This window comes from Opisthocomus hoazin, chromosome 27 (assembly GCF_030867145.1).
Source record: "Opisthocomus hoazin isolate bOpiHoa1 chromosome 27, bOpiHoa1.hap1, whole genome shotgun sequence".
Taxonomy (NCBI): Eukaryota; Metazoa; Chordata; class Aves; order Opisthocomiformes; family Opisthocomidae; genus Opisthocomus; species Opisthocomus hoazin.
In genome coordinates, this window is record NC_134440.1 from 5,793,957 (window position 1) to 5,820,712 (window position 26,756).

At 46.3% G+C, this 26,756-nt stretch overlaps 1 protein-coding gene across 8 annotated transcripts in view; it reads right to left on the reverse strand.

The window, feature by feature from the left end:
- RFX2 (regulatory factor X2) overlaps positions 1–26,756 on the reverse strand; it is a 60,900-nt gene that overhangs the window by 10,842 nt on the left and 23,302 nt on the right. For 4 of the 8 annotated variants that reach the window (XM_075444023.1, XM_075444022.1, XM_075444021.1 and 1 more), the window contains exons 2-9: positions 19,792–19,904; positions 16,973–17,062; positions 15,899–15,978; positions 15,050–15,314; positions 10,176–10,250; positions 4,057–4,238; positions 1,663–1,782; positions 491–606 (exon numbers count right to left, since the gene is read on the reverse strand). In XM_075444023.1, the coding sequence (XP_075300138.1) occupies positions 491–606; positions 1,663–1,782; positions 4,057–4,238; positions 10,176–10,250; positions 15,050–15,314; positions 15,899–15,978; positions 16,973–17,062; positions 19,792–19,896 (1,033 nt within the window). In that variant the 5' untranslated portion in view covers positions 19,897–19,904. The remainder of the gene's footprint in view (positions 1–490; positions 607–1,662; positions 1,783–4,056; positions 4,239–10,175; positions 10,251–15,049; positions 15,315–15,898; positions 15,979–16,972; positions 17,063–19,791; positions 19,905–26,756) is intronic. The other 4 variants (XM_075444025.1, XM_075444020.1, XM_075444024.1 and 1 more) reach the window with 4 other exon arrangements.

Sequence of the window (26,756 nt, forward strand, 5' to 3'; positions counted from 1 at the left end):
TGATGGAGACACATAGAACCATGGCCAGCAAAGCCAGAGAGCTTCTCTCACAAGCAGAAGCTCCGTCCGGATCATCTGCAGTCAGATACATTTTGCAGCCTTTGCCCTGAAGAGAATCACTCCTCTCCCTCCGGCTGCCTGCCTTAGCGAGGCTCCACAGGGCCTCCCCTCCTCCCATCCAACTGGGATAAAACCAGATGGATTAAAAATATACAAAGAGGGAACCAACAGACCTGATGGCATAAGGAAAAAGCCTTCCTGTGGGTATAGGAGTAAGCAAATAGCCAGTGCGATGTCACAAGTGCTTATTAGAATACATACTATATAAAAAATACATATATATTACATATGTATAACATACAATACTGCAGATTTACCAGAAAAGCCAGCAAATGCAGAACAACCGGGGCTTGCTGGACAAGCCCTTGCCTCCTCTTGAAGCTATAAGCCTAGACATGAGATCTCTAACATATTACAGCAGTCTTCTCACCTATGAACTGCTGATGATGTTGACTCTGAGCAGCAACCGATTGCTCCGGCGTAGTGTGCGGGTTGCTGTTGGACCCGCTCTCTGCCATGCCGTCCATCTTCTGCGCTGGTCTATACCTAAAGAGCGTGGCTTGGGATTTACACAGGCACGAGCAAACACGTACGCGGTATTTGCAACGCAGTCATGCAGGATTCTGCATTCGTCATGTAACAGGTGAGGTCACATTCTAGGCCAGCATCCCGAGGGCTGACCATTTTTATCACCTGTTTAACTGGAGGGGGAAAATAAGAACCTCGTTTTGAAAAGCATCCCCCAAGACAGAATTAAAGGGGTTAAGATGTTTGGCCAAGGTGACACCAAAAAATAAAATGAGAAGCAGAGCTGGAGCGGGTGCCAGAGTGCAGACTCTCAGTCTCAGGAGCTGACCTCTGCATTCACTTTTTGTTTAGGAGCTGAAGAAATAAATTCTTCTGCTCCTTCTGCACTCCAGCAAGAACCAGAACTGTCTGCACTTCCAGGAGACAATTCCAAATTCCTTTGCACATTGTTTTTTATATTCAAAATTACTCAGACACAAGACTAACCACAGCAGTATTTAACCTGCACTGCTGCACAAAAAAAACCCCAAACAAAAACCAAAATGCACCACAGCACAACACAAGGCTGAGGTCCTAAACCAACTCGGTCAGAGGGACACCATGAAAAGCGGCACATATGGTGGCATTCTCTGTAGCAGCAGGCTGAATCAAGCCACTGGCAAACAGAATAGGCAGATAAATGCCATTTTAGGGCATCATAGAATAATTTGGGTTGGAATGGGACTTTAAATGCCATCTAGTCCAACCCCCTGGCCATGAGCAGGGACATTTTACTCGATGAGGCTGCTCAGAGCCCCGTCCAACCTGACCTTGAACGTTTCCAGGGATGAGGTATCTACTAGAATTGGTTTTGGACCCTTCCACCACTCAGTGCAGCCGGTGACCTGCAGCCCCCTCCTCCACAGCTCATCTCTGGCACGTCAGCAACACTTGGGTTTGAACTGTCCCAACACGCTCCCTTTGCTCCCAAGCCAAGCCCCCAGATGGGGTCTGCAGCTTTCTTTGGAAAGGACCCTTGTCTGTGGCAGCGTCGAGGGCACTGCTAGCGAGCTCCAAGACGCTGCGAGCACCTACCTTTGCTTCTGGTGGATGGGCTGCTGCCTCATTGCCATGTACTGGGTGTCCTCCTGCAAGCGGTTCAGCGGAGACTCCGGTTTTAGACGGATCCCGTAATAATGATACTTGGAGTTTCCCCTGGAAGTGTCAGAGTTGAAATTGCTCAGTGTAAGCGAGTCAATGGAAGGGACATCGCAGCTCTGCAATTTACTCTCAGGCTTGTTTTGACAATACTCCCTGCATCTTACAGCACGCGTCAGTCTCCTGCCAAGTGCTATTTGCATGGCTGAACTAACAAACTAATGAATGCCATCTTCCTCTACAAAACTTCAAACCACGTCGCAAAGTTCACTGCCATCCACGTTAAAAACCCAGCAAGGTTTGTTCCAAGTAACCCATGGTAACTGGAGAAGAGACAAGTGTTACAATACCAAGTGTTACTAAAGAGAATGACAGAAAGACCTCAGGGGACACTTTGCTATTTGATTAGGGTTTAAGGATTTGTTTTTTCCATAAAAGCAAACTTCCATCTTTATCTAGAGTTGGATAAAACAAGGCTGACTGAGTAGTCAACCATGATAAGAAAAACGTCTTTCTGTTGCCAGCACTTTCACAGCAACGGCAACGGGCTTTGATGTGGCTTTGTTCTTGGAGTCGCTGATTTTCGCAGCTTTTGTAAAAACTGAAAGCTGTTTGCTGTAATTCTTTTTCCTTTGCTGGTCTGTTCAGCTGCTGTGATGCTCCTTAGGAAAATGTGTTTCCATCACATTAGACAGATGTGTCAGTTAAAGTTTTTCCACCAAACTGGAATTTCTCAATCCCCAAATGTCTGCTTTTGGGAGCGAGGAGGACAATTATGCAGCCATGGATACATGACGACAGTATGTCCAACTCGACCTCAGCCAGTTTGCCGCTAACAACGGTTGAGCGGAGTCCTCAGCGGGAGAGGAGAGCGAGCCAGGGGAGCTCTCTGGAGCAGGGACTCCAGCCTCTGGAGCAGGGACTCCAGAGCCCTCTCATTGGGGATGCTTAAAATCCATTTGCTGTGTCACTATGGCAGGGTCTGGAGGCACCTTAAACCCAGTGACGCTTCCCATTGGAAAATTACGTAGAGAAATCTAAGCAATTTTTGTCAAAGAATTAACCCTTCCTTCCTTGTTGGGGGAATTTTCTCTTTTCAAGGCGATGCCTGAAATGTTCAGCCTTTGTACCACAGGGTTTTACACACACCGAGTGCTCGGGTATGAACTACGCTTTGGCCATGTCTTCAGTGATTTTAAGTGCCTGTAAACTAACTAACAGCTGCATTTATAATCTAAACGAAAGAATAAGAAAATAACGGTAGACAGCTCTTTCGATAGTTTTTGAGGTTTACTGTATCCTTCCCAGCCTGCACATTTGTGAGTTTCAGTGGATTGTTTGCTTGTTTGATTTTTCTTTAATCCTTCATAGGATTAAAGAATTCCTCTCCTCTTCAGAAATTATTTCAGAGTTCTTGCACTCAAACCAGTCTACAGAAATCCAAACTCTCCCCTGCTCTTCCTATGACTGTTGCCTCCACGTTCCAGCTGTGGAATGCCCCAGTCACATCTGGTTTTGTTATCATCTAGAAGCCCAAATTTTATTATAAGATCTTACAATCAGAGCAATCACTGTTTCTCTAGTGTATCAGCTATTTTTTTTAAAGTAGAAGCTGGGACAAAATGCAAACTCAGCTCTGCAAGCTGTGCAGATGCTTTGGATGCTCGCTTGAAGGACACATAGGTAATTACAGAAGTATACTTTCTTATATTACTGTAACATCATATGGATCTTTGACGTTTTAAAAGAAAAAATTCTGTCGGAAGATTTTAAGAAATAAGCCATTTACATCTGTACAGCTTGTCTGCATCAAAGATGCGGGCACAGGTTCTGTTCTCATCCGTGACGGAGGAACTTTATTGGACCCAAAGTGAGCAACCGTTTCACTGCACCGGAATTTTGGGCTCTGCAGCTGGCAGTGGCAATCGTGAAGACAAGTCACTTCACCTTTTTGAGACAGTAATGGAATGAGAAGCCTGGGTTCAAATAAAATCTTCTTAGATTCCTTAGGAAATGGACTTAGACCAAATTCCACCGCATGGCTGGACACGGCATTGTCACCGTGACCTGAAGTGTGTCTGAAATGAACTGTATTGTCACGCCTCTCACACCGCCGATCCACAGTGAGAAAGCAGCTTTGCCTCACAACACACGGAAATTACTTCTGTTCCTCAGAATAGCAAATTCTTTTTTCCCATAACATCATGGTTTGTTGTTTCTGTAGATCTCAGAAGAAAGACCTGCGCCTGCTAAACAATGCTTGGTCGGTTCTCAGTGTGCATGAGAGAAGTTGTAGGTACCTTTTCATTTTAAATATAGATTCATACCAACCTGGTTCCCAGGCGGCGAGTCCTCAGCCCCATGAACACCGAACGGATCAGTTTTCCGAAGGAAGCGGCGTTCACCGGATCCAGTTTGTGCTCCTGGCAGTGCCGCAGGTAATGGTTGTAGAGAGAGCTCCTGGGAAGGCTGACGCCTTCCGCCGTCTCGTAGTTATCCAGCAACCACTGGAGCTTTATGTATGGAAAACATAAATAAATAAAGAACACATGAAAGTCTAAAGAGGGCTGGAACAGGCTGTGTCACACAGTGTCAACGCTTTAATGTCAGGAGAGCCCATCTCACAATAAGAGTTCAAGAGAACTTAATTCTGGGTAGTCAGTTGATATAGGTTAATTTATATAATGCCAGTTCTATTTTCATCAAAGCCATAGGACCCCCAGCCCAAAGCTAATCACCCCAACAAAAATGCTGTCAGCTTTTGCAAGAGCATTAAAACATGGTCCGCCTGCCATCTCAGTGTCCACCCTGGATTCGGCTGAATTCCTGCAGAGCCAAAATAAAGCTGTAAGATCTCCTGTTTTCCAAGAATAAAGATGTTAAGATACCGCCTAGGAAGAATAAATTTTAGGGGAACCAAATATGCTGCAAAGTGTTTATTAATTTCAAGATCGGCATGTCTGCAACTGTTCCCTTAAGAATAAAATTAATGGTTACTAAAGCAACCTTAAAAATATGAGGTGTCCATCTATTTTTCAAAACTTACTGTCTGAACTTCTTCTGACACTTCTGTTGATTAAAGTTCGCAATTAGATAAAAATCATTTATACCCAGCCGGTCTGAAAGGGCAGGCCCGGCACAAAATATCAGCACAGGAATTAAAATGCAAAAAGACAAAATCCCCAATCTCCTTTAGTTGGCTAAACGACTTCAGCATCAATAAACTAAGTGTTATATTAAGTACATTTCTGGAGGAACTAGATGTACAAATGGACTAAACTCAATAGCTTTGGTAAGAGTCCTTACGTTGTCGTTAGGGATATCTGGGATTAAGATTTTCCAGAGTGCCCTCTCCCCCCAGCCCCCAGCCCCGCATGCATCAGGGGCACAGCTCTGCCAGAAGCAGCCGCTTTCGCACCGGATCAGTGGCAAAACCCACTCCGGTTATGGATGCCAAAACACCAGCCACATCATCTCCTTACAAGGACTTCAATCACGCATTGTAATTAAGCACAAACTTCGTCTGGAAATCAGTGGGAGTTAACCATGCCCATGGGTGCACAAGTTGGTCTATGCCTGAGTCCCCTCCACTCGTACTCCAGTACACGACTCTTTTCTACCATCTTCTCTCGGTGAAACTCTGAAGTCCCAATTCACCTCTACATTACTTGAGTTTTATTTCAATAACTCTGTGAAAACACAACCTGAAACGTGCAATGACATCTCTGACACCTCACTCCACCGAGTTATTTTCAGTTTCTGTATTTGTCTTTACAGTTTAGGTATTTCTATTTTCAGTTTAGGTATTTCATATCCAACTTTGGTCTCTCACAAATGCTTTTCCATGCCTATGAATCTATGTTCTACGGTTATCATTCATATATCCGCATTTAAATTTCTACTGCATAAAATGAGCTGAACCTAAAGCTGCACGGTTAAAACTATTTCACTCCTCAGCTGGGTTTGATCCAAAGCAACCACCAGCTCAGATGACTGGACCCACCAGTTGTGGTGGCCCTCGGGGCAGCCCAGGGGTTGCCACAGCTGGAAGAAGAAAACCATCTTGGCCATTTTCCCCTCTGTCCTGCTTTTCGCAGAGCCGCTCGTCACCTTCCCACCCTCCTCCATCGCCACATCACCTGCGACACCCTTTGATGTGGTTTTCCGCAGATGAAGATCTTTCTGACCCCCAAACCCTCCAGTCCGAAGAGGCGATGTTTGCCTCCGGTCCGTGGGCCTGCCTGCTGTCATCTGCAGAAGGGACATCGCGGGGAAGCCCTGAAAGCCTGTTCTGCAGCCCTGAGCCTCCCGGCCAACCCACCCATCAAGCTCTCTTGAACAAAAGTGGAGCCAGTGTTTTTGACACAAAAGACCAGCAGGATCTCTGTTTTTAAGCAGTCCACATCTAGGCTGATTTTGGCCCATCCCTTCTATTTAAAAGATTAATAATTAAGAAGGTTAATTTCTTTTTAACTATTTATTTTGTTTATCCAGTGGGAGATACTGAATGTGGATCAGCTACTTATTTTCTCTGCCTGTTCTAATTCCAAGTCTTAAAAAATACGAAAAGTTGCATGTTACTATGGAAAATTCAGATATAGATAAAACCCTCTCATTTAAATTTTATACTGGACATTTTTAGTCTGATCCCAGATATTTCTAGAATATTCCCTTCATCTTCCAGCTTTCTGCTTCTGCAAGTGTTTGCAGAACACTTCTATTCCTTTAAACATTACAGAATTTCACAGTATGAACTCCCACTATTGAAATTAGAAATTTATTATGAAATGCACAAAAGAGCTTAAAGAAGAAATGTGTCAGAATATAAATAATTTTCAAAACATGATTTCTGCTCTTCCTGCACTAGTAATAACAGGCCGGGCACTTAAAATGAGAACATTTAAGATTCTTTCCATTTGCATCCCTTGTTCTGTTTACTTCTTGGCTTTTGCTTGGTTGTGACAATGACAAGATACTCGACAGTCTCGTTTCTGTTTATACTGCGAGGAGGTTCCAATAAAATCACTACGCACCCATATGCTGCTTTGTTTGCACTACAGGGGAACATTTCCATCACATTTCTACTTCAACTTTATTGCTATTGACTGTTTGTTTTGATTTAACAGAAGAAATCATCTGTAGCCCACCTTTCTCCACTGAGCAGGAGATCGATCCTGCATTAAGTCATTACATTCCTCTCCTCGCCAAGGGAGAATTATTCCCTTTAACGGTTTTCCTATTTCTCCGTTCAGTTTCACTTTAGGTGTTTCTACCTAAACATCATTTGGGGGTAAGATCTCTTCCTCCGAGGAAAACTCCATCGCACTTAGCTAAGAGGCATTCACCCACAGGGAAGAAGTCCAGGGGGTTTAGGGGGGGTTTGAGTTGAGTTCTGAGGAGGGGGGGATTGTTTTAAGGGCAGTGAGGAAAATATACATTTTCCTCCTACTCCTCTGAGGACTACGGATATCTGGAGCGGCAGGGCCTCAGGCGGGTATGCTGCGGCATCCAACCGCTTCCTTACATGCCCAGCTTTCGGCACTCGTGTACGAAAATTGTAGTTATTTGCCTAAAACTTCTTTGCATCATTGGCGAGGTGCTAACTGGTGAAGCAGTCATCCTCTGGCCCAGCGACTCTGGAGCACACTCGTGAGTAAAGCTTTTTCAGGAACAGTAATGGATTGACATGGTTTCATTAGAAACCCGATGTGTCACTGGGGTATTAACACTAGCTTGGGTTTCCAAATCTGGTATTTCAAGTGCACTTAAATAACCTCTCAGAGAGTTTCTGAGGCTAAATTAAGTTATCAAGTGTGGCTCCGTTCCACATCGACTTCGCTTAAACAGCAGTATGTAAAAAATCCCCTCTTGACTGAAAACCTTTAGTTTTCCTTTTTTTTAAGAAAAAAATAAACCCTTCAAGAATTCCTGGCGTTAAACATCCGCTGACGGTAACAAAATAAACCATCATCTTAAGAACTTGCAGATTTGCAAAATGTGAAGTTTAAAATGAGGGACACAACACGAAAAATTCTGCAACCTTAAGACTAAAAGCAACTCAGTCACAACTAACAGAGCAGTTAGCATTATCTAACAACTCCCCGGCTACTCGCCTCGCCAAGCTCGCATTCTGCTTTCAGCCTTGGTACACCACTGTCCCCTGCTGCTTCCCTTTCTGGTTCTCGTGTGCAAGCCTGACAATATCGCGCTCCAGGCACACCGGCACTTGGGAGAGGTCATCCTCAGTCTGGTTTGGGGTTTTTTTTTAATGTGAAGAGGTGGGAACCACAACACCCCAGCGAGCAGCAGCCCTTGTAGCGCAGCATGTGCCAGGGAACACGTGCAGAGAGGTTCAGTGCTGCCCGCTCATCGGGCTGTCCCGGACACCAGGGCTGGGAGCAACCTCTGGCAGCCTCCAGTCTCCAGGCGGGAGATGCCCCATCCCTGGAAACATTCAAGGCCAGGCTGGACGGGGCTCTGAGCAACCTGATCCAGTGGAAGATGTCCCTGCTTATGGCTGGGCGGTAGGACTGGATGGCCTGGAAAGGTCCCTTCCAACCCAAACCATTCTATGATGATTCTGTGATTCCAGTCCAGACTTCTACTCAAGTCAGGGGTTGCTCCCCAGGGAGGTCAGGTCGCTCGGTCCAGCCGAATGGCTCGTTGAGTCCTGAGAACCTCCCCAGGCAGAGGACGTGCAGCCTCTCTGGGCAACGGCACCAACCTTCCTCCAGCTCTGGAGAGGGATTGCCTGATCTGCTTCTGCCATGTGCCACATTTCCTACGGGTACTGCTCGTACCATCGCCTCCTCCTCATTCCCACGTGTCCGCAGACATCGCTGCGCGCTCCGGGAAGGCAGAGCAAGGATGCCGGAGGAGCATGGGGCAGCAAAGGCCCTGCAGGTTTCCTTGGCTCGGGCTCTGTGCCTTGGCCGGGGGAATTGCCCACCCCAGCCCTGGGGCCAGACGTTGCGTGTGCCTGGACTGACATCCCCAGTGGAGAGCTGATGTGTACACACGTGCTTACGGAGTAGTTTATTTGCTTTAGAATTTGTAAGAGTACTTAAGCGTTATGCCAAACTATGAACCGTGACCTGAGAGACATTATGTTCTTTACTTCTACCCTGGAAGACAAGGGTGGGGAAGATCTGATCAGTGGCTGGATCGGGCCCCAGCTCCATCCTGCACAGCCTGCGGTCACATGAAATCTCTTTTCTATCTTCGCTTTCTTTCCTCTGACCTTTTCCTGCTTTTTTTTTTCAAACCTCCTTCCATGCCACACCACGACCCACCCCGTCCTGCTCTGCTCTGTCCCTCTCTGCGCTGGGACAAACAAGAAAAAATCTGCAGAGGATTATCCTCAGCCAAGTCCACGCGGCACTCGGGGCACGGCACAGGTGTGTCAGCGCGGCCACAGCGTGGGACTGCACGAAGGATGCACAGAGATGCTCAGATCAGGAACTACCAGCCTGATTCTGCAGCTTCGTGTTTCCCCAGCTACAACCAGGAACCTTCAGTTTCTAGAAGCTGAAATAAGGATCGAGCTCATCCAGGAGCCCTGGCTTGGAGTTTGGCATCAGCTTAAGAGACTCAGACCGTTCCTTTCATTCTCTCAGGCTACTTCTCTAGGGTGAAGAGGGCAAAGATTTTTTTTTGCAGGACCTAAGAATGACAACAGATCTGTCCCCAGATGCAAAGCAAAAGGAAATCTGTTAGAATAAAGAAGTACCACTTTACGCACTGCAGTTTATCAGTGCAGAACATGCTTCAGCCTAATCCAAAGCACAGTGAAGTCAAGGCAAGTCCAATGACTTCAACAGGACTTGAATTAGACCCTTCAAATCTCACACAAGCATGTGCTCACCGTTAAGCATTACCACATGGAAGCCAGAAACCATGATGCAGAAGGCCCAGTAGGATAGTGGGAACTTCACACAAAGCAGGGAACTTGTTGGCACAGTGAGAAGAGAGAGGTCTAGCAGACGGATTTAGCACAGCATTGTAACAGTCAGGACCTTCCTGAGGCACTGAATGAGGCAATACAGGCACAGGAGCAGGCTTTTGGTACCCACTATCTAAGGGCTATCTGTCATGATTCAGGCCAAGTTATTCTGTCGAATTGCAAGGCGTTTTCTAGCCAGCTTTCAATTTCAGTGAAAATAACGAACTTCCTCAAATGTGTTTATCTAATTGCCAGCAATTTCCATTGCAAGGCAGAAGAAACAAACACAGGGTAGCGGCAGTTAACAGAATCCAGAGCATCTCATAAACAAACATTCACATCATGGCACTTTTTGCAGATTATTTTTTCTTGGAAACGGGCTGCTTTGGGCAGCACAGCTGAATCACAGGCTGCTGTAAATGGCCTGTGTTGTCGAATACACCAAAGGGCTACAAGTAATGCTCCTACCAAAGCGGGAAAGAGGTTGTAAATTCCGATTGCAACTTACATGACTGTTGAGCAAACTGCTTTTGTGTGATGTAATCCCTTCATTTTTTTGTAGGTTTTCAATCGCCATTTCAAGCTAAAGAAAATGTGCACAGGGAAAAAGAAAAAGGAAAAAAGAAAAAGAAAGGGAATCAGACAGTTAGCAACAGCCAGGATTATTGTTTCTTTATTAATATTTGAATGATTAATGTTTTATATCAACAAGCTTGTGAAAAAGAGGCAAACAGATGAGGCACAGTCCTTATGAGATGAAGCTGCAGAGACATCATGGTATGGCATGCAAACTAACAACACGGCAAGAATCCCTATGAGGGTGGAAGAGAGAGACAAGAGGGCTTTTGATCTTCCTCTGTAGGCATCGCCCATTTACAAAAGAGAAGCCGTTTTCCTTCTCCTTCCCCCTTCATGCCTAAACCAAAACACCACCAGACAGATACGCTGCAGCAGGTCAGAGGAGGTTTGCTACAGAGAAGGTGCATTTCACCCAGCCCTTTCAAGGAAAACCGGAATTAATGACTTCGGTTATTATTATTTCTTAAAATTTTGACAAAAACCTAACGGCAACTAACTAAAACAGGGGCACAAGGAGGGCTGACACGCAGAATGCATAAGCTGGAATGGAGAAGAGTTTTTTGCTACTGAAGCGAACTGCAAAGGGACTCTGAAGGAAGAAGACAGGTTTCAGTTAAGCGAGCTTCTTCCCGCTAAGAAAGGCTGGCACATCCTGATGCTAGTTGTGCTCATCTCCACTCTCCTCAGAGCTTCTGCGAGCGCAGGCATGGCGAGGCATTCAGGGCCCTGAAGAACCCCCTTGCTTTCCTCTGCCCTTGCCTAGCTTCTCGTCTACACTCAGCCCAGCTATGGCTCCTGCCTTGTGCCCAGACCCTCTCCTGGACCCATCTTGTCTTCTTTCTGCTCCTGGGGCTACCTTGGCAATCTCTGGTAAAATACTTCGCAGATGGCTGCTGGTTCCAGAGCTCTAGTGCTCTTGAGCACAAGCTTTTTGCAAGTGAGGAAGGAAAAAATGAAACCAAAGCAAAAAAAAAACCACATTAAGGGACCATCAGGAGCAGAACCTGCTGTTTCTCTCCAGTAGATGTTCTTCAAACCCTGTTATCTGTGACCTGTTAGTGTAGGCAGGACAAGGCAGCACACAGCAGCCAGTAAAAATCGCAGTTGGCAGCTATCTCTAGCATCTGTCCTCATCGAACATGCGTGGTCATGCATTGGTCTGTAGGCACATGCACAAAGCATCGCATCTGCTCAACGATCTGTCAACGGCCTCCTTCACGTACTAGTTAGCTCCCTGTACTCCAGTTTGCACTGACTCATGGCATGGTGAAGACAGAGATAACCCCAGCCATTTACAAAACCAAGCGCTGTCAGAAAGGTGAGAGAACAGAATGAATCAGATCTAACTTCTGAAGTTACGTTCGACAACCAAAGACACAGTCTGTGGCACATCCACGTCTGAACGTGATACTCTGTCCAAACACCTCTAGCACACGGCCCTTGGTTTCCATCCAGAAGTGCCATCACTGTAGCACTTGTCAAGAAGCTATCACCGCATTCAAAACAGGGTCACTCTAAGACTATGTGTCAGTGGGGTTTTTTTGAGAAAATCGTCTAGCACACCATGATGTCTCATGAGGAACCAAAGACTGATTGCTGATGCAGCCTTCAGGAAATGAGTCAGTGCTGGAGGGAGACACTGTTTCCTTCCTCTGCTCAGGGAGCAGCGCAGTGCCACTTGAGCAACAGCTCTTACACAAGCGCAGAAAGACGGCCTGCCCTTCTGGCATTCTGGTAAGTGTCCCATACAAATGGACACCTTGCATCTGCAGAAAAAAATATTACAGGCAAAAGACAAAAAGCTCTTAAACAGCCCTGCATGAAGGTGAGGAGCTCTGAGGACCCACTTCTGGGAGGTCTCCAGGATTTCCTGAAGATTACTAGTACTCTGTTGGCACAGACATTGAACAGGACTGCTTCATGTGCTGTTTCAGCCCATTCGATGGAGCAGAACATCATTATTCCAGCAGATATGGAAGATGGGTTTCTTTAAATATTTGAAGATTTTATTTCAGTGCACACAGTCCTCACCAAACATCCCTCAGCCTCCTGAGGCAGCTCTTAACACCATTGCTACCTCTGAAGTGCTACTTTGTTTGCAGCCTCTCCTTGCTTTTCGAGGTCTCAGTGCCGGCTCTGCCTCGAGCATTCAACACCCTCTGAGCCCTCTCGCTTCGCCATTCCTTGCAGCTGCCTCTCGCATTGCCAAGCCCTCACACTGCTGACCACTTTGACATCCACCTGCTCTCCACTACAGCCCCAAGGCCACATGCGAACACTGTGGCTTCCTTGGCTACATCTGCATGAGCTGTACTTTTCTGTCTCTCCACAAAGCTCTTAATCCTGCCCCAAACACATTTTGCCAGGACTATAGCCTCTCTGGTCTCTTTAACAACAGCCTTTCATATTCTCTGTTGAAGCAAGACATCGCAACGAAAAATAATGTTCCTACCTATTGATTCGATTTAGTCAGTTCTGTCCTTAAGCCTTCCACTATCTGTCCACCCAATATTACGTGAAATTCGAAGCAGTTACCGTGGCTCTGCTCTGTCCCCATCTGACTCTGGTCTGTGCTGAAAGAACTGAAAGACACATAGACACATCCCTACACTGTCGTCCTTGCACTATTTCACCCTCTTGAGCTCCTCCGCAAGAGCCACAGACATTTTGTGTTAAAATACCTCCTGAAAGTTCATTCCTACATGCAACAGAGTGAATTTATTTCAGGTGCATTTTCATAAATGTCACTTCCTAAACTCTTTTTTTCCTGAACAGCTTTATCTCATGCGATAGGCAGCTACGAACTAAATCTCCTCATGGGACATTTCTATTGACACATATTCTACTCAGGCTTTTTTCATAGTGCCCATCACCATGGAAATAAAAAAAAATAAAAACAACAACCAAGAGTAATTTTGTGCAGCTTTGCAAGATGCATTCCCACGCAGGTGACAAGATCAGCAGCTACCTCCTTCAAAATAACAAGCCTGAGTGAAAATCAGAGGATGGCCCAACGCTAGTTTTTAACTATGAAGAGTTGTCCTGCTTTCGGCTGGGATAATTTTCTTTCTGGTAGCTGGTCTAGTGCTGGTTTTTTTGATTTGGGATGAAAATAATGTTGATAATATACTGATGTTTTCAGTTGTTGCTAGGCTGTCAAGGATTTTGCAGCTTCTGGCGCTGGCCTGGCCTGCTAGCTACAGGGGAAGCTGGGAGGGGGCAGAGCCGGGACAGTTGACCCAAAGTGGCCACAGGGCTATCCCACACCACAGGCCATCAGGCTCAGCACCCAGCTGGGGGAGCTGGCTGGGGAGCAGTGATCACTGCTCGAGGATGGGCTGAGTATCGTTCACCAGGCGGTGAGCAATTCCTTTTGTGCATCACTTGTTTTGTATATATTATTATTATTGTTGTTGTTATTATTATTATTTCTTCTTTTGCTTTCCTATTAAACTGTCTTTATCTCAGCCCATGAGTTTTTACTTTTTCCCATTTTCCTCCCTATCCCACAGGGGGTGAGAGGGGGAGTGAGCAAGCGGCTGTCTGGTGTTTAGTTGCTGGCTGGGGTTAAACCATGACAACAGCTGAAATACACACACACACAATTCTCACACAGGAATGCACCCCGGGTAATCCAGATATGTCTGTCATCTTCTTTTCCACCCAAAGCTAAGGACATTTCCCCGCAGATAGCTACTTCTACCTAAGGCAGAGCATATTTACTCTAGGATCAAAGGCAACCTTTCAAGGCACAAAGATTCAAAGAAACATGAAGTCTGTATTCTAAAACTCGGTGGGAAAAGAAAGTACAACCTAACCAGCTGGATTTTCAGCAGCGCTTGGTAGCAAATGGCTCCTGTTTTTCTCCCTGGGTGGTGCTGTTCACATTTTAAAGTCTGGCCACATACACTGAATTACACCTACATTTGTAATTCTGTTTACATACAAACATATAAACACACATAAGTCTGTCTGAAAAGGAAGGTGAGCAGAGCTTCAACCCACTCCTGGCTGCAGCTGCTCCTAAGGGCTGGCAGATTCCCAGAGAAAAGCCCTGGTAGCTTCTAGCTGCAGAAAGGCCGTTTTTGGTTACCAGTTGTATCCCCCTGAGTCCCACAGAGCTGCACAGCTGTGCACCTGGCACCTTGATTGGCAGTTGGAGGGAGATGATTAAAAAAAATTAACAGTTTTAAAACATTTCTGTTTGATCCCCATTATCCCTACAATACATTTTCTGTAACATATGGCATGGAAAGAATACACAATGGTGTAGAAGATACATACAAAGACTTTTCGATCACTGCATTTGGCATGATCAGCTCGACATACCTTATGTGCTAATTATCCACTTTGTTAGGAATGGATTTTTCAGGTGTCTTCGTAATTAAAAATATATTTATATATTTCTTTATTTTGGGTAAGCCAAGGCCCATGTTCAGGTATTATACTTGTCAGAAAATGTAAATATCGACAATTCTTTTGAATTGAAAAGCCAAAACATTTTGCTCAGGGGAAAAAAAAAAAACCTAAACCCCTGAGAATCTGATCTCCATGCTGCATCATTTCAGTGATCCACTCAGAAAGTTTGACAAGCCTCTGCCCACCAGCAAGAGAGACATCCCAAAGTCCCGTTGAAAAATATCTGTAGTACACCAGTGTCTATTCTCTCGCTTGCCTTCACATGGCATGTTATACAGACATATACACAGCGATAACGATAGGAAGTTTTATTTTCTGAAGGCTTTTCAGTTCCCTTGGAATAATTCCTGGCCCCCGAGCTGCAACATCTGCAGGGCTACATACCGTTGCTGGAGAGGAGCGTGAAGTATGTGACAGAGAATGTCTAGTGTTTTCCATCCCCCCATGAATGAGATAGGCTCCCGAGCCGGAGAGGATCGGACTTCCCCCAATGTCCATGGTGATGCCCACCATGTTGTGAGAGGGAATGGCTGTAGGAGAGGATGCCGCTGTAGTCACCTGAGCTCCACCTCCCTGCGGTTCGAAATAGGATGCTGTGCTGCTGGGGGCGTAAATCTGAGCTTCGGTGTTGTAGGAGTAGGCGGCTCGTCTGTCAAAGAAACGATAGGGTCAGGAGGTGGAGAGGAACTTGCAGATCTAACCTCATGGACAATGGTTTCCGAAATCTGGAGCACCTTTTACAAAGACTCTGTCGTTGGTGGGATTTGCTCCATTGAAACTGAACCCTGCCGAGCTGCTCTGCAGCCATCGTACGAAACCTCAGTGCAGAAGGCTGAGAGCATCCCAGAGAGCAGCAGGCCCAAAGCTGGGAGCACAGCAGAGAGGAGGAAGAGGAAACCTTACAAAAACCCCCTGTTCCTCTAGCAGTTATGGTCTGGCTCCTAAAGGTGCCCTACCTCACTACACAACGGGCAGAGGAAAATACCAGACCCTTTTATGCAGAGGAGAGGCGGATTCCCTGGAGAACAGTCCCTCTGTGACGACAACACCTCGCCCAAAGCTGGAGGCTGGCTGAAACTACCCCCACGCACACAAGCTAGCATGTGCACCGGTTCCTCCTCTTCCTCCTTCCAACAGCGGGCAGTGCCAGCAGCAGCGCCGGGGTGGAAGGAGCCTGGGAGGACCCAGCTGGGAGGGGAACAGGGGCTCTGCTACAGCCAACAAGACTCTTACATGGTTCCATTGGTATAAACAGCTTCTCCTCCTTCCACATACTGGACCTGGGATGGATATACATGCTGCACAGATTGCACCTGAAACAAACATCATAACCTCGAGTTACAGATATGTTATTGCCTAGGAACAGAGGGAGAAATCGCACATTACATCCTTTAAACAACTTTCAACCTTACCTTGACATTTAGGCTTTCCTTTTAAAAGAAAAAGAAAACCAAAACAAACCAAGCCCCACATGCTTAGGAATCCCAAAGGGCGTATTTATTTTAAAAGGTCAAATTAAAATAAATAAATAAGTAGTCGCTCCATGAGCAGTGGAAACAATGGAGCTGGGTTTCCTCTGCACACATGTCTCAGGGCTGGTTCTCTGCTGACTAATCAGGGTGAGATCATGCTGCAGCTTCTCTGTCAGAGAGGAGGTTGACAGTCTCCATCTGCACCCCAATCCCCTTTGTTATTGGTCTGGGAGGGACATAGTTGCCCTCTGTCAAGTTTTTTTTCTGAAACTGAGCAGCCAAATAAAAAATTGCTAGAGGAAAAAGTCAAGAGAGTCAGACCCACTGTCCACATGAAGTAGCGCCACATATGCCAGGTTTCTTAGGAAACAAGGACGGCAAAAGGCAAAGTTCAGATAAATAAAAACACTTGCATGGCTCTCTGTCACCTACCCTTTCTATGAAGCCACATGCAGTCAGTACATTTATTTGTGTAATCAAAAAAATCCCAAACGCTTTGCCTCTAAAAAAATCTTTACAGAGGAGAACTGCTTTTAAATGGCAGTAAAAGCATCCATCAAATCTTCAAATGTATGAAAGACAACTGCTACAGGAAAGGTTCTTTCTAAACTTTAAATATCTTGAGAGTTCCTTTTGCCATCAGTCTAAGGAAGGAAGAGAGAGATGGAGAAAGCTGCTCTCACAGTGATCTTCAGTCCTCTAATTGCACACGACTCTTTCTCCAAGAGCTTGGATTTTTCTAAGGAGCTGTCTGGCACAGTTTCACATGTCGTGTGGGACGTGAGGTCCTGTTGACACAGGGTCCCTGCACGGTGTCTCACCCCGGAGATATTACCTGTTGTGGAACCTGCTGAACTCTGGGAACAGAGATTTGCTGCATCTGCGCTCCTTTGGGAGCGGAGCCTGCTGCTTGGACCAAAACCCTCTGAAAGAAGAAGACACAGTAACACACACTTACTATCGGTCTGTAACACTGGTGAGTCAGGTATTCTCTTTCAACTTTCATGGAAAGCTTGCCCTCTAGTCCACAGGCAGCAGTACCCCTTACTTAGCATCCCTGCGGTCCCCATCCTGATGCAGTCTGCACTGGACACCTGCCTGAACTCCGTACCCTAAACCTGGGAAAAGCAGAGAGCTGAATTCCTGTTTTCTGACATGGCCCATCTTTAAGCCTCCAGGTCAGGAAATAACAGCAAACAGTCGATTGACAGGAGGAGCTCAACATGAAGTTCAGTCGCAGCTAAACAAGAACCATTCCTCACACATTCGCATTTTCCTCCTAGGGCTGCAAAGTTTCTTCTCTTACGGCTGCTATACCAAACCATGCTCTGCCTCCTGCGACGTGAAATCACTCTCTCCAAGGCACCACAGTCTTTATGGTTTCTACCAGCACCAAAGCACAGATGGTTCTGCACCTCCTTTCAGTGCCACCAAGGGCACAGAAACGCTTTGGGTTGCCCTGCAGTGGTCATTCTGAAGACCGTCCTCTACCTCTCCACTGTCGTTTCCATCGTCCCCCTGCTCTTTGTGTTACGCTCAGCATTCCTTCTGAGGTTGGACACGCATCCTGTAGAGCGCTCAGCACCTTGCAGATCCAGCAAAACAAGAGTGGGGACGCAGTGGATGGAAAGAAACGATTCAGTGAGGCCCATGGGAACAGAGCTTGGGATAGCAGCATGAAAGTGAGAAAGGAAACGCTCAAGCCAAAGATCAGCATGGCCTTTTAAACTGATGAGGACCTTCTCCAAGGAGACAGTCATCCTCTGCCTTGAGGCTTTAAAAATACCAGCAGATTGGGCTACCAGAGAAAAAACTGCAAAGCAATCCCACAGGAATCCTAGAAGAGACCTTGACAATTACTGGCTACCTTATATTTATGATTTTTAGCTCTCTGACACCCTCCCAGCATGCACTTTGTAACTAGCCAGAAATTCTATTCTAGCAGAATTATAGGAATATGATAATTGCCCAGATTTCTAGGCAGTCTCTACATCCAGTCCCCAGGCTGACCTTCAGTGAGTCTGGATACATTGGAGATCTTGCAGCTGAGCTAGCGATACGGACACATACACTTAGCCAGCCACCGCTTTGTCCATTTTCTCTCCAAAAGACCTTGTAACCAGTGCACGATGGGAACATAAAAAGCCCTTTTTAAAGTCAGGCCTTGGCAATGCCACCTGCACAAAAGTCTCAGCAAGATCTGTTCCTTTCTCCTACTTTTTACCTATTCTCTGTCGTCGTTTTTACCAAACGACACATCTCCTTCTGTGGCACAGCTGCCCAGCTCAGCTCCTTGTGTAATTTGTCACCGCCTGTCCGGTTGCTCCTGCCACCTTCCAACCAAAAAAATGAATCATCCCCAACCTGTAAGATGAAGCCATCCTGTTCATACAGCCTTCGCTCACACTGAAAGGTAGACCAGTGATCAACACCACCAACGGCTTCAGCCTCACACCAGTCATGCTGCCAGCAGTTCATTCCTAGTATTTCCTTTGTGCTGCTGGTGAGAAGGGAAGGCTCTGGACGCTCCTCCTCTTCAGCAATCTTCCACTATCCTCTGGGTCTTCCTTAATCCATGGAGTTCCACTCGATACTATGTGTCATGATGACAGAACCGGCAAAGGCTGGATGGATAATTTCATAATCCAAAACTGATGGGTTTTCTAAACTTCTTTAAGATGTTGTCACAGCCAAATTCACGCTAATCACTGACGACCCCTAAGACACTTGACACTACTGATCAGCGGTATCTGCATCATTATAATGCAAACAAGAAACGTCACCCAGAGAAATTGAAGATGGGAAGGCTGAAAGATGACAGCGAGCCGGCCAACCACACGCCAAACCACACGATGTGAATGTCCAAGTCTCCTGGTGAACTGAATGCTCCTACCACAATTTTTAATTGTTCCTTTTCACCGGCATCCAATGGCAACTACTTCTGCTCATTTGGGAGTTGGAGAAGGGTGTAGCTAAGTTACACCCAACCGTCCTCTTATCCCTTCGGCTTCCTGCGACAGAAACTTCTTTTGATAGTTCCCCAAATGGCATAAAAAGGAACCAGTTTTGTTTAACCCTTCCCCTTTTGCATTTGGTAGTTTTCATTCATCAGCTGCAGCTATCATTTCTGTCCTATCAGGAGATCTCCCAAGTGCATCATATTCACGCACATGAATCACGCATCCCCCCTCCCCAAATTCAAATGTCAGGATCTACCTACCAAAGGAAGACACCAGCTTCACCCCCTCCCCACCGCAGCACTCTCCCCTCCCCCATCTCTTCTCCATACAGCTTGGCACCCCATTTGCAGAGCTGCCTTTAAGAACAGTTTTTGTCCTGCTTTTATTGACACACCAAATAATGTCACCAGCATATTATGCTGAAGCAAACACCAAACTAGCGTGAAATCGCCTCCTTGGGTAGCTAAGTTAAAATCTAAACCTCATGTTCTAAAGCTCGCATATTCGTAGGGCTAACCCATGAAATATCTATGGCCTTTATCAACACAAAGTCCAGCAACAGGTTCTCCCCGCCACCTCAACGAGCTGAGTAACAATCCTCTCCCCATACAAAAAACCCTGGACTACAATACATCTGCCAGTAAAACAGGTCTCTTCTCCATGGAAACGGCATTCCCAGCTGTGCATACGTTACCTGCTGAGACGCTGGCACTGGCTGCACTACCGGAGCTTGGGCTGATGCAGAAGTGTGAAGTGCCACCGAAGCTGCCGAGTCTGATCCACCCTCTGAACTCTGCATGCTCACTGCTGGGGAGAGCGGAGGGGAGATCAGCCGGGGAAAGCAGAGCTACGCACCGCAGCAAGCGCCCGAGGAACCCACGGTTGACAGGAACAAAATCCCAGTGGAAGATCCAGGGGAAGGGCTAGGAAGGAAGGTAGCTACCTTCCTACACAGAGGACTCGTTTTAGTCTTGGAGCTAATTTTAATACAGTATTCTATTAAGAAAAAAGAAAGTTGCACAATTGTTCCACAGAAAGGAGAGGGAAGGAACAGAAAATGCACTTCTAAATATAACTGAAAAGTAGCATTGGAAAATTATTGTGTCATACCGAGGACAACTTCAGATCTGGAAGAGTAAGAGCGTATTTTAAAAATCATTTTTTCTACCCCTCTGCCTTATCATGTTTAACTACTGCAAAAAAAGAAAAAAAAATCCAATCTAAGTATATGGCTGGAGCTTAGCTAATGCTTTCATTTGGAAAGTGGGGTGGTCAATGTGGGTTTATAATCACAACTGACAATCAAATACAGAGATTAACCATCATTTTAAAACCCACAAACCACCCTCGCAAAGAACCACCTCCCCTGCCCCATCGGTGCGCTTGCCCCAAACCCCATCAGCCTCACCAGGGTCCCCAGCCACCGCCACGCGCCATCGCCCTCCGGTCCTGCTCCCGCCCTGACACCCGATGGAGCTGATGCCCTCAGCATCTTCAAGTCACTCGGGTGCTTCTGTCCCAGCACTCACCCAGCATCGCTCAGCCACCTTGGGAAGCATCCCAAGGGCCATGGGGGAACGTCCTGGGGACGGCGAGGTGGCACGAGCACGGGGCTGAGCGCCTGCCCTGCAGCAGAGGCTCTGCATCCCCCGGGTCTCCTCGCTCCCTCGCGGCGCTGCCCCAGCACCCCGCGTCCACCCCTCGCGGGGCCGCCCGAGGGACACCGCGGGATGCTGCCATGGCACTTCCCAAGAGCAGATGATGTCATTTGGGGGTTTTTGATGTAATATGGAGGGGTGGGGGAGCCTTTTTTACTCAGTTTCTTGAAAAAGTTCCTGTTTAAAAAATTATTTTAAGAGGGTGGCTGCTGTCACTTCAAAAGATTCAGAAACATCCAGATTTTGAGCAGTGTCATTTCTCCTTTCTCAGGCTCACTGCTGAGCATAATGCAGCCTCCAAATAACGGCACGAAATCTTTTCCATTTTTATTTCCCTTCTGCATCCAATATTTAAGCTTTTTCCTCAACTTTGTGCAAGTTAAGAGGCAAAAGAAAAAATGAGAAACCGAGGGATGCTGGGCCCTGCTCATTCGATAGCTCTTTGCGGTAAAAAGAAAGGCAAGGTGGAGGTGAAGTTACAGAATTTACAAAAGTTACCTGCTTATTCTCCTTCAGCCACTGAAAAAAAACCCCATATATTTAGATTCTTAAAAAAACTTTTTAAAGATTTTTTTTCCAGTCAGCGCTGACCCCATATTCCCATGCTACCCACTAGCAAATTACACCAATTACTCTCCCGACATCCCCCAAACCCCACAGCTTGCCAGTAATTTTCATTTTCACATCATCTTTCTTGCATCCAGGAGAAAGACTAGACACAGACCGCACACACTCACTGCTCCAAATACAACTACCAGATTAATTTAACAAGCCAGAAACAAGGTAAAGAAATTTAGTCACTATTTATCACCATTCGTGTCCCGTCGCAGGCCTCAAGTCCGCCGGCAGCAGACGCGCCCGACCCCATTCCCGGCAGCCCCACGATGTCAAGGCAGCGCCTGCTTCTCCCCATCGCTGCCTCCGCGGGGTTTTTAGCCCAAACCTCTTTGTCAGAAGACACCAGTTGCAATAGCGCTGTGGGATGATGAAAATGATAATTTTGGTAGTAAATTAACAAAATAGCCTCCTGCCTGTTCCAGCCCCAAATCCTTTGCAGCTGAACATCTGGCCAGCACTGTGGGCAAAGGAGGCAGGTCTATACAGCTCACGTGAAGATGCTCAGGCAGAAGAGAGGGGTCACTTTTAGCAACGTACTCCCCCAACTTTTGCAAGGGTGTTTTATTGTCTACCCCTTGCACCGCGGGCTCCGGTTCACAGCTTTCTAGGGTTTTGCGAGCAGAAAAATATAGCACGGTGAGGTTACAGAAGAAAGGTGGGTAAGCTGCCAAATGTGTTTTAATGATCAGTTGGAGAATAGTTCTGGCAGGGTCAATCTCAGCATTTCAGGTCGACAGCAAGGTCTCTTTTCAAGTGTACTTCTAATCAGAAAAGGACACTCGGAAGAGATGCTATCTCACAATCACCACCTACTCATTTCTGCTGATAAATTTTGTCTTCTGGTTTCCCTCAGAGACCAAAAGAGACCAGAGAGAGGCAGGCAGGGTGGAAGATGAATTGTCTGCTGCCAAAATAAATCATCAACATTACTTTCAGATTTGTTACAAAACACAGGCTCTGTTAATGATGGCAACCAAGCCAGACACAAAGACCCCAATGAAATCTGCAGCTGGTACTTCCAGACAAGGTAGACAGACACAGAACCACCGGACTGCCAAGGCACACGTACAAGACTTCTTATTATTTCGTTTATCAGTGAAACATCCTGGATAAAGCATAATTCATTTCCCATTAAAGCCATCCTGCGCTTCCTGAGCATTGGAGAGACAGGTACGTGTGCGCCATCTGCTAACGTTAATTTGTGCTGATGAAAAGCTGACAGTGTAAACAGAATTCCTACGCTCCGAGAAACCACCGTGAAGTGCCACAAAGCTTTCCCGACATCCTGGGAGCACAGCTACCAAGTGAGCCGGCGCCCGAGCCAAGGCTCCAGAGGATGGATAAAGAACCCGCTTTCAGGGAGGAGAAGAAACGTGGCATGCGAAGTCTTGCTCTTCCCTCTTCTCGGGAGCTGTGCGTGCAACGTGAGGAACGCTCCCGCAGCTCCTTGATCAACATCGGCTGCTGGAGCTGGGCCGTCTGCTTGTGCAGTTCTGCCACATCCCTAACGCAAACACCCATGAAAGGACTCACTGTTCTCCTTCAAACTCATTTTTCACCTCTCACAGAGGAGGAAGTTTTACAGCCTTCTTGACCATCCTCTCCTAACAGAGACTCAGTGGCTCAAAAGCGAGTCCCCCTGTTTCCCAAAGATCTAAGATTCGCTGCCTTCCTCTTCGACCCGCTCTAAGAAAGAGAGCTTCATCCCAGCCACGCTTGCTTCCCGCTCCTGGCTGGGGGAGAACGCTGTAGCTCTCACAGCAGAAGTGACCGACAGCAGCTATTAAAAGGTGTCTTGCAGCTCCTGACAGCAGGTGAAAGCCTGACAGCTTGGCAGCCCCCCGGTACCGGGGAGTTTGCACAAACTGAGAATCTAATTAGCAGTCAGCAAAGCTGCTGGTGGGTCCCAGAGAGGATCAGCATCCACAGCTGACTTTCTCAGCTCTGGGGCTCCTTACCGGGCCAAGAAGAGCAGAAAGACAAGTCGATTATTTTTGCCAGGGGGTTGAGCAGACGGGACCTGACCATACCTAAGGAACAAAACCGCGGTGAGGAGGGCCCAACTCAGACGTTGGCGTTTCAGGTAGAGGCAAGTTTAAAACTCCAGTTGCTCAACCCAGCCGGTGACGTCACGTGCAGCATCACGGCTCACGACCATGGAAGGCACTGCAGAAATCCGAATTCCAGGTTGCATCATCACTGAATGAATCAGGCAGACAGCAAGGCTGCCAGGCTCTGGAAACCTTCTGTTTACACACAGCTGCCTCGGTATCCAAGCAAACAGCGGTAACAGGAAAGGAAATACAGAAAAAACCTAATAACTTCTGGGTGCTATTTCTGGTTCTGCCACCAGCTTGCTCCGTGACCTTGAAGAGCATGCTTCCCCTTCCCCGCGCTCCAATTTTCCCACTCCTAAAAGAGCCACGATACTCCCCTAGGTAAGCATTTTTTGAGCGCTGGTCTCAGAGGGCTGTCAAAGTCTGAATGCATTTGAGAGGGACAAGTAGTAATGTTACAAGCCTCGGGGGCTGATAAAAACTCCAGTTGTCACCGTTTCATTCATAAGCCACGTTGCCTTCATGTAAATAGCCTTGCCTTTGTTAATCTCTCCTGCCTAAACCAGCTCCAAAATGCTGGGAAAACAGAGATAAGAGGAGCATTTTAAAATATATTTCACATTCAAGTTTGCAGTGAGAGGGGGGAGCAAAGGAGGAGGCGGCAGAAGGCTATCACACAGCTTTCTCCCGCGAGTCGCCTTCGAGTGCCGGGAAGGGAAAGCAGCAGCATCCTCTGCACCGGTTCCCCAGCTCCCAAAAAGTGCTCGGGAAAGGAGGGGGGGCTGGCGGGAGACCCCCCAGGAGGGAGCGGGTGCCCTTGGGTGCTCGGTCTGTGCTGCAGCCCACGAGCTCTGCCATCCAGGAGAAGAGGAGGAACTGCAAGTATTTTTCCACAGAATGTTTCAATATAAACTATCAGCTCCTGAACACTCAAACAAAAACACTTCGGAGCTAAACTCCAAGATCTCAAACTTCTAGTAAGTGCTGCTGATTAGAGCCAGAGCAGGGAGTCTGTCCTGGGGAAATGTTTGGTTTATTTTTCTGCAGTGCTCTGGTCCTCACGCCACGGGCCGTGCAGCACACGGCTCAGCTGAATGCCAGCGGCCAGCCCCGAGACTTCAAATTAAACAAGATTTCAGTCCCTGCCTTCCTCAGGCCCAGGGTCGCTTCGGTTGTAATCGCGGGCAGACCTACTCGGTGTTTCTACACTAGAAGAAAATATCATTTGAAGTGAATACAACTCTCCCTCCCTGCCTTATTTTTATTTTTTAAGAGCAGCCTTACATAAATCAGGGGTGGGACTGGCACAGTCTTGGCTCTCGTGGAGTATTTAGCTCTTATATTTACATATCTTTAATTTTTTAAGGTGAAAATGTTAAACATATTAGCTACCCCACACCAGTGAATGCTCGTTTTAATGCAGAATAATCATATAATCCTATTAGTGTTGATCTCAAAATGCTAAAATTATTACTGTTTCAATGAATCACTTGCCCATTTGAAGACAAATCATGAACTATTTTATTTAATTTGCTTTTCAAAGCTTAGTTGGTCACCCTTTGATCTTCTTCAAAGTTTTAAAATTCCTTTATTACATCCTTTTTTTCTGGCAGAACTTTTGAAAATGAATATAATATTGGGACATAAATAAGGGAAAGGAAGATGTCTTCGATGAGCTTTTGGTTGTTGTTTCTAAGAAGAACAATCAATTATTCTACCTCTGGGACAAAGTTTCTCACAGCTACTCACATTTAAGCTTCCCAGTAAACCTTGGTGGGTGTTACTACCTCTACTCAATAAGTAATTCCCTCCATTTCCAACCTCTTCTCAAAGAAGATTTAAATCTGGGGCATAAAAATCCACCAGGAAAATGACTGCCTGGAAGTACAGGAATCAACGGCAAATCAGACTTCTGATGACTGAAGTATGTACTTCACAGCTTTCATTTCAAATTAAGATCTAAAGGTGGAAAAAGTTTATTTTTCCTGGTGAACCTGCTGTAATTGTGCTTGCCTTTTCATTAATGAGATTTAGTATCCCCAACAGCCAGGGTGCTCAGCTCTGCACAGTCTGCGCTCCAAGTTTTCTCTCTGTGAACGGATCTCAGGCTGAAATCACCAGGGAATCACACACGGTCACATTTCCATATGCAAGTTCATGATACGGCTACGAATTTTTTATAGAAATCTCCTGATATCTGGTATTTTACTGAAAAAAATAGGATGGTTGTAGTTTAATTAAAAAAAAATTAATTATTTCTCATCCATAACATTGACCTGCTAGGTTTTTGCCTTTTTTTTTTGGTTGGTTTTGTGCATTTTTTGCATACTTTGAAAGGAAGGCTTACATTTAAAAATAGTTATTTGGTTTCTGGAACTTTTATTCAGGTTTAGTTGACTTGGAGCTTAGATAAATAGGAAAACCAGAACAGCAATAACTGAACTCAGAAGAAATAAAAACGCTGTTTAACCACCATCTTCTATATGGGCTCTAAATGGTATTTTCTCCCCTGACTACAGAAAAAGGAACCAGGGTTTTTACTACTGAGAATCCTCAGTGCTCTCAGTAGTGACTGGAAATAATAAAAGGAATGCAGGGAATAGCAGATTTTGACTTTCTTTTCTAGGAGATGCACACTATCCATCAACTTGATCCACCACACTGTATGCCACATTTATCTTACTAAAGAAAATATTCTTAAACATTTTCCATTTCATTCAGTATTTTTGGCTTAGTCTCTTTGCCCTGAAAAGGCAATAGTTGTGTTTTAACCAGAGCATAAAAAGGAAGCATTTCATTCTTTGGCAGAAGAAATCTTTTTGTCTGAAGTGAATGAAAACGCGACCAAGTGAATTACACCACCTTGGAGCTGACCTAAGGCAAACGCCCGCGTCAAACCCAGCTGCCTCCTGCCTCCACACGCACCCGGTATCCCCGCTGCATGTGTCTCCAGAGCACAGTATCTCCAAGAAGTAACAGGCCTTCCCCTGAAATTCCAACCAGGAAAAGATGGATTTTTTTCTTTTCAATTGCTCATAAAATTCAGAAGCCGGAGGAGCATACGAGCAGGCGCCTGCAGATGGCCGGCATGCGGCTCTGAACCGAGACCGCTGGCCACGTCTGCCCCCACCTTTGCACCCTCTTTGGGATAACACGATTCCAGCTCACCCACGTGCAAAACCAGAAGAAACTCTTCGCTTTCGGACGGCTGAGCCAAAGAGAACCTGCTCTGCCAGCATCCACATTTGGGACCTATCTTTTCCTTCGGACCATACAAGCAATGCTCAGGGAACATGGCTGTTAGCAAGGGGCACAGCTCAAAGCAT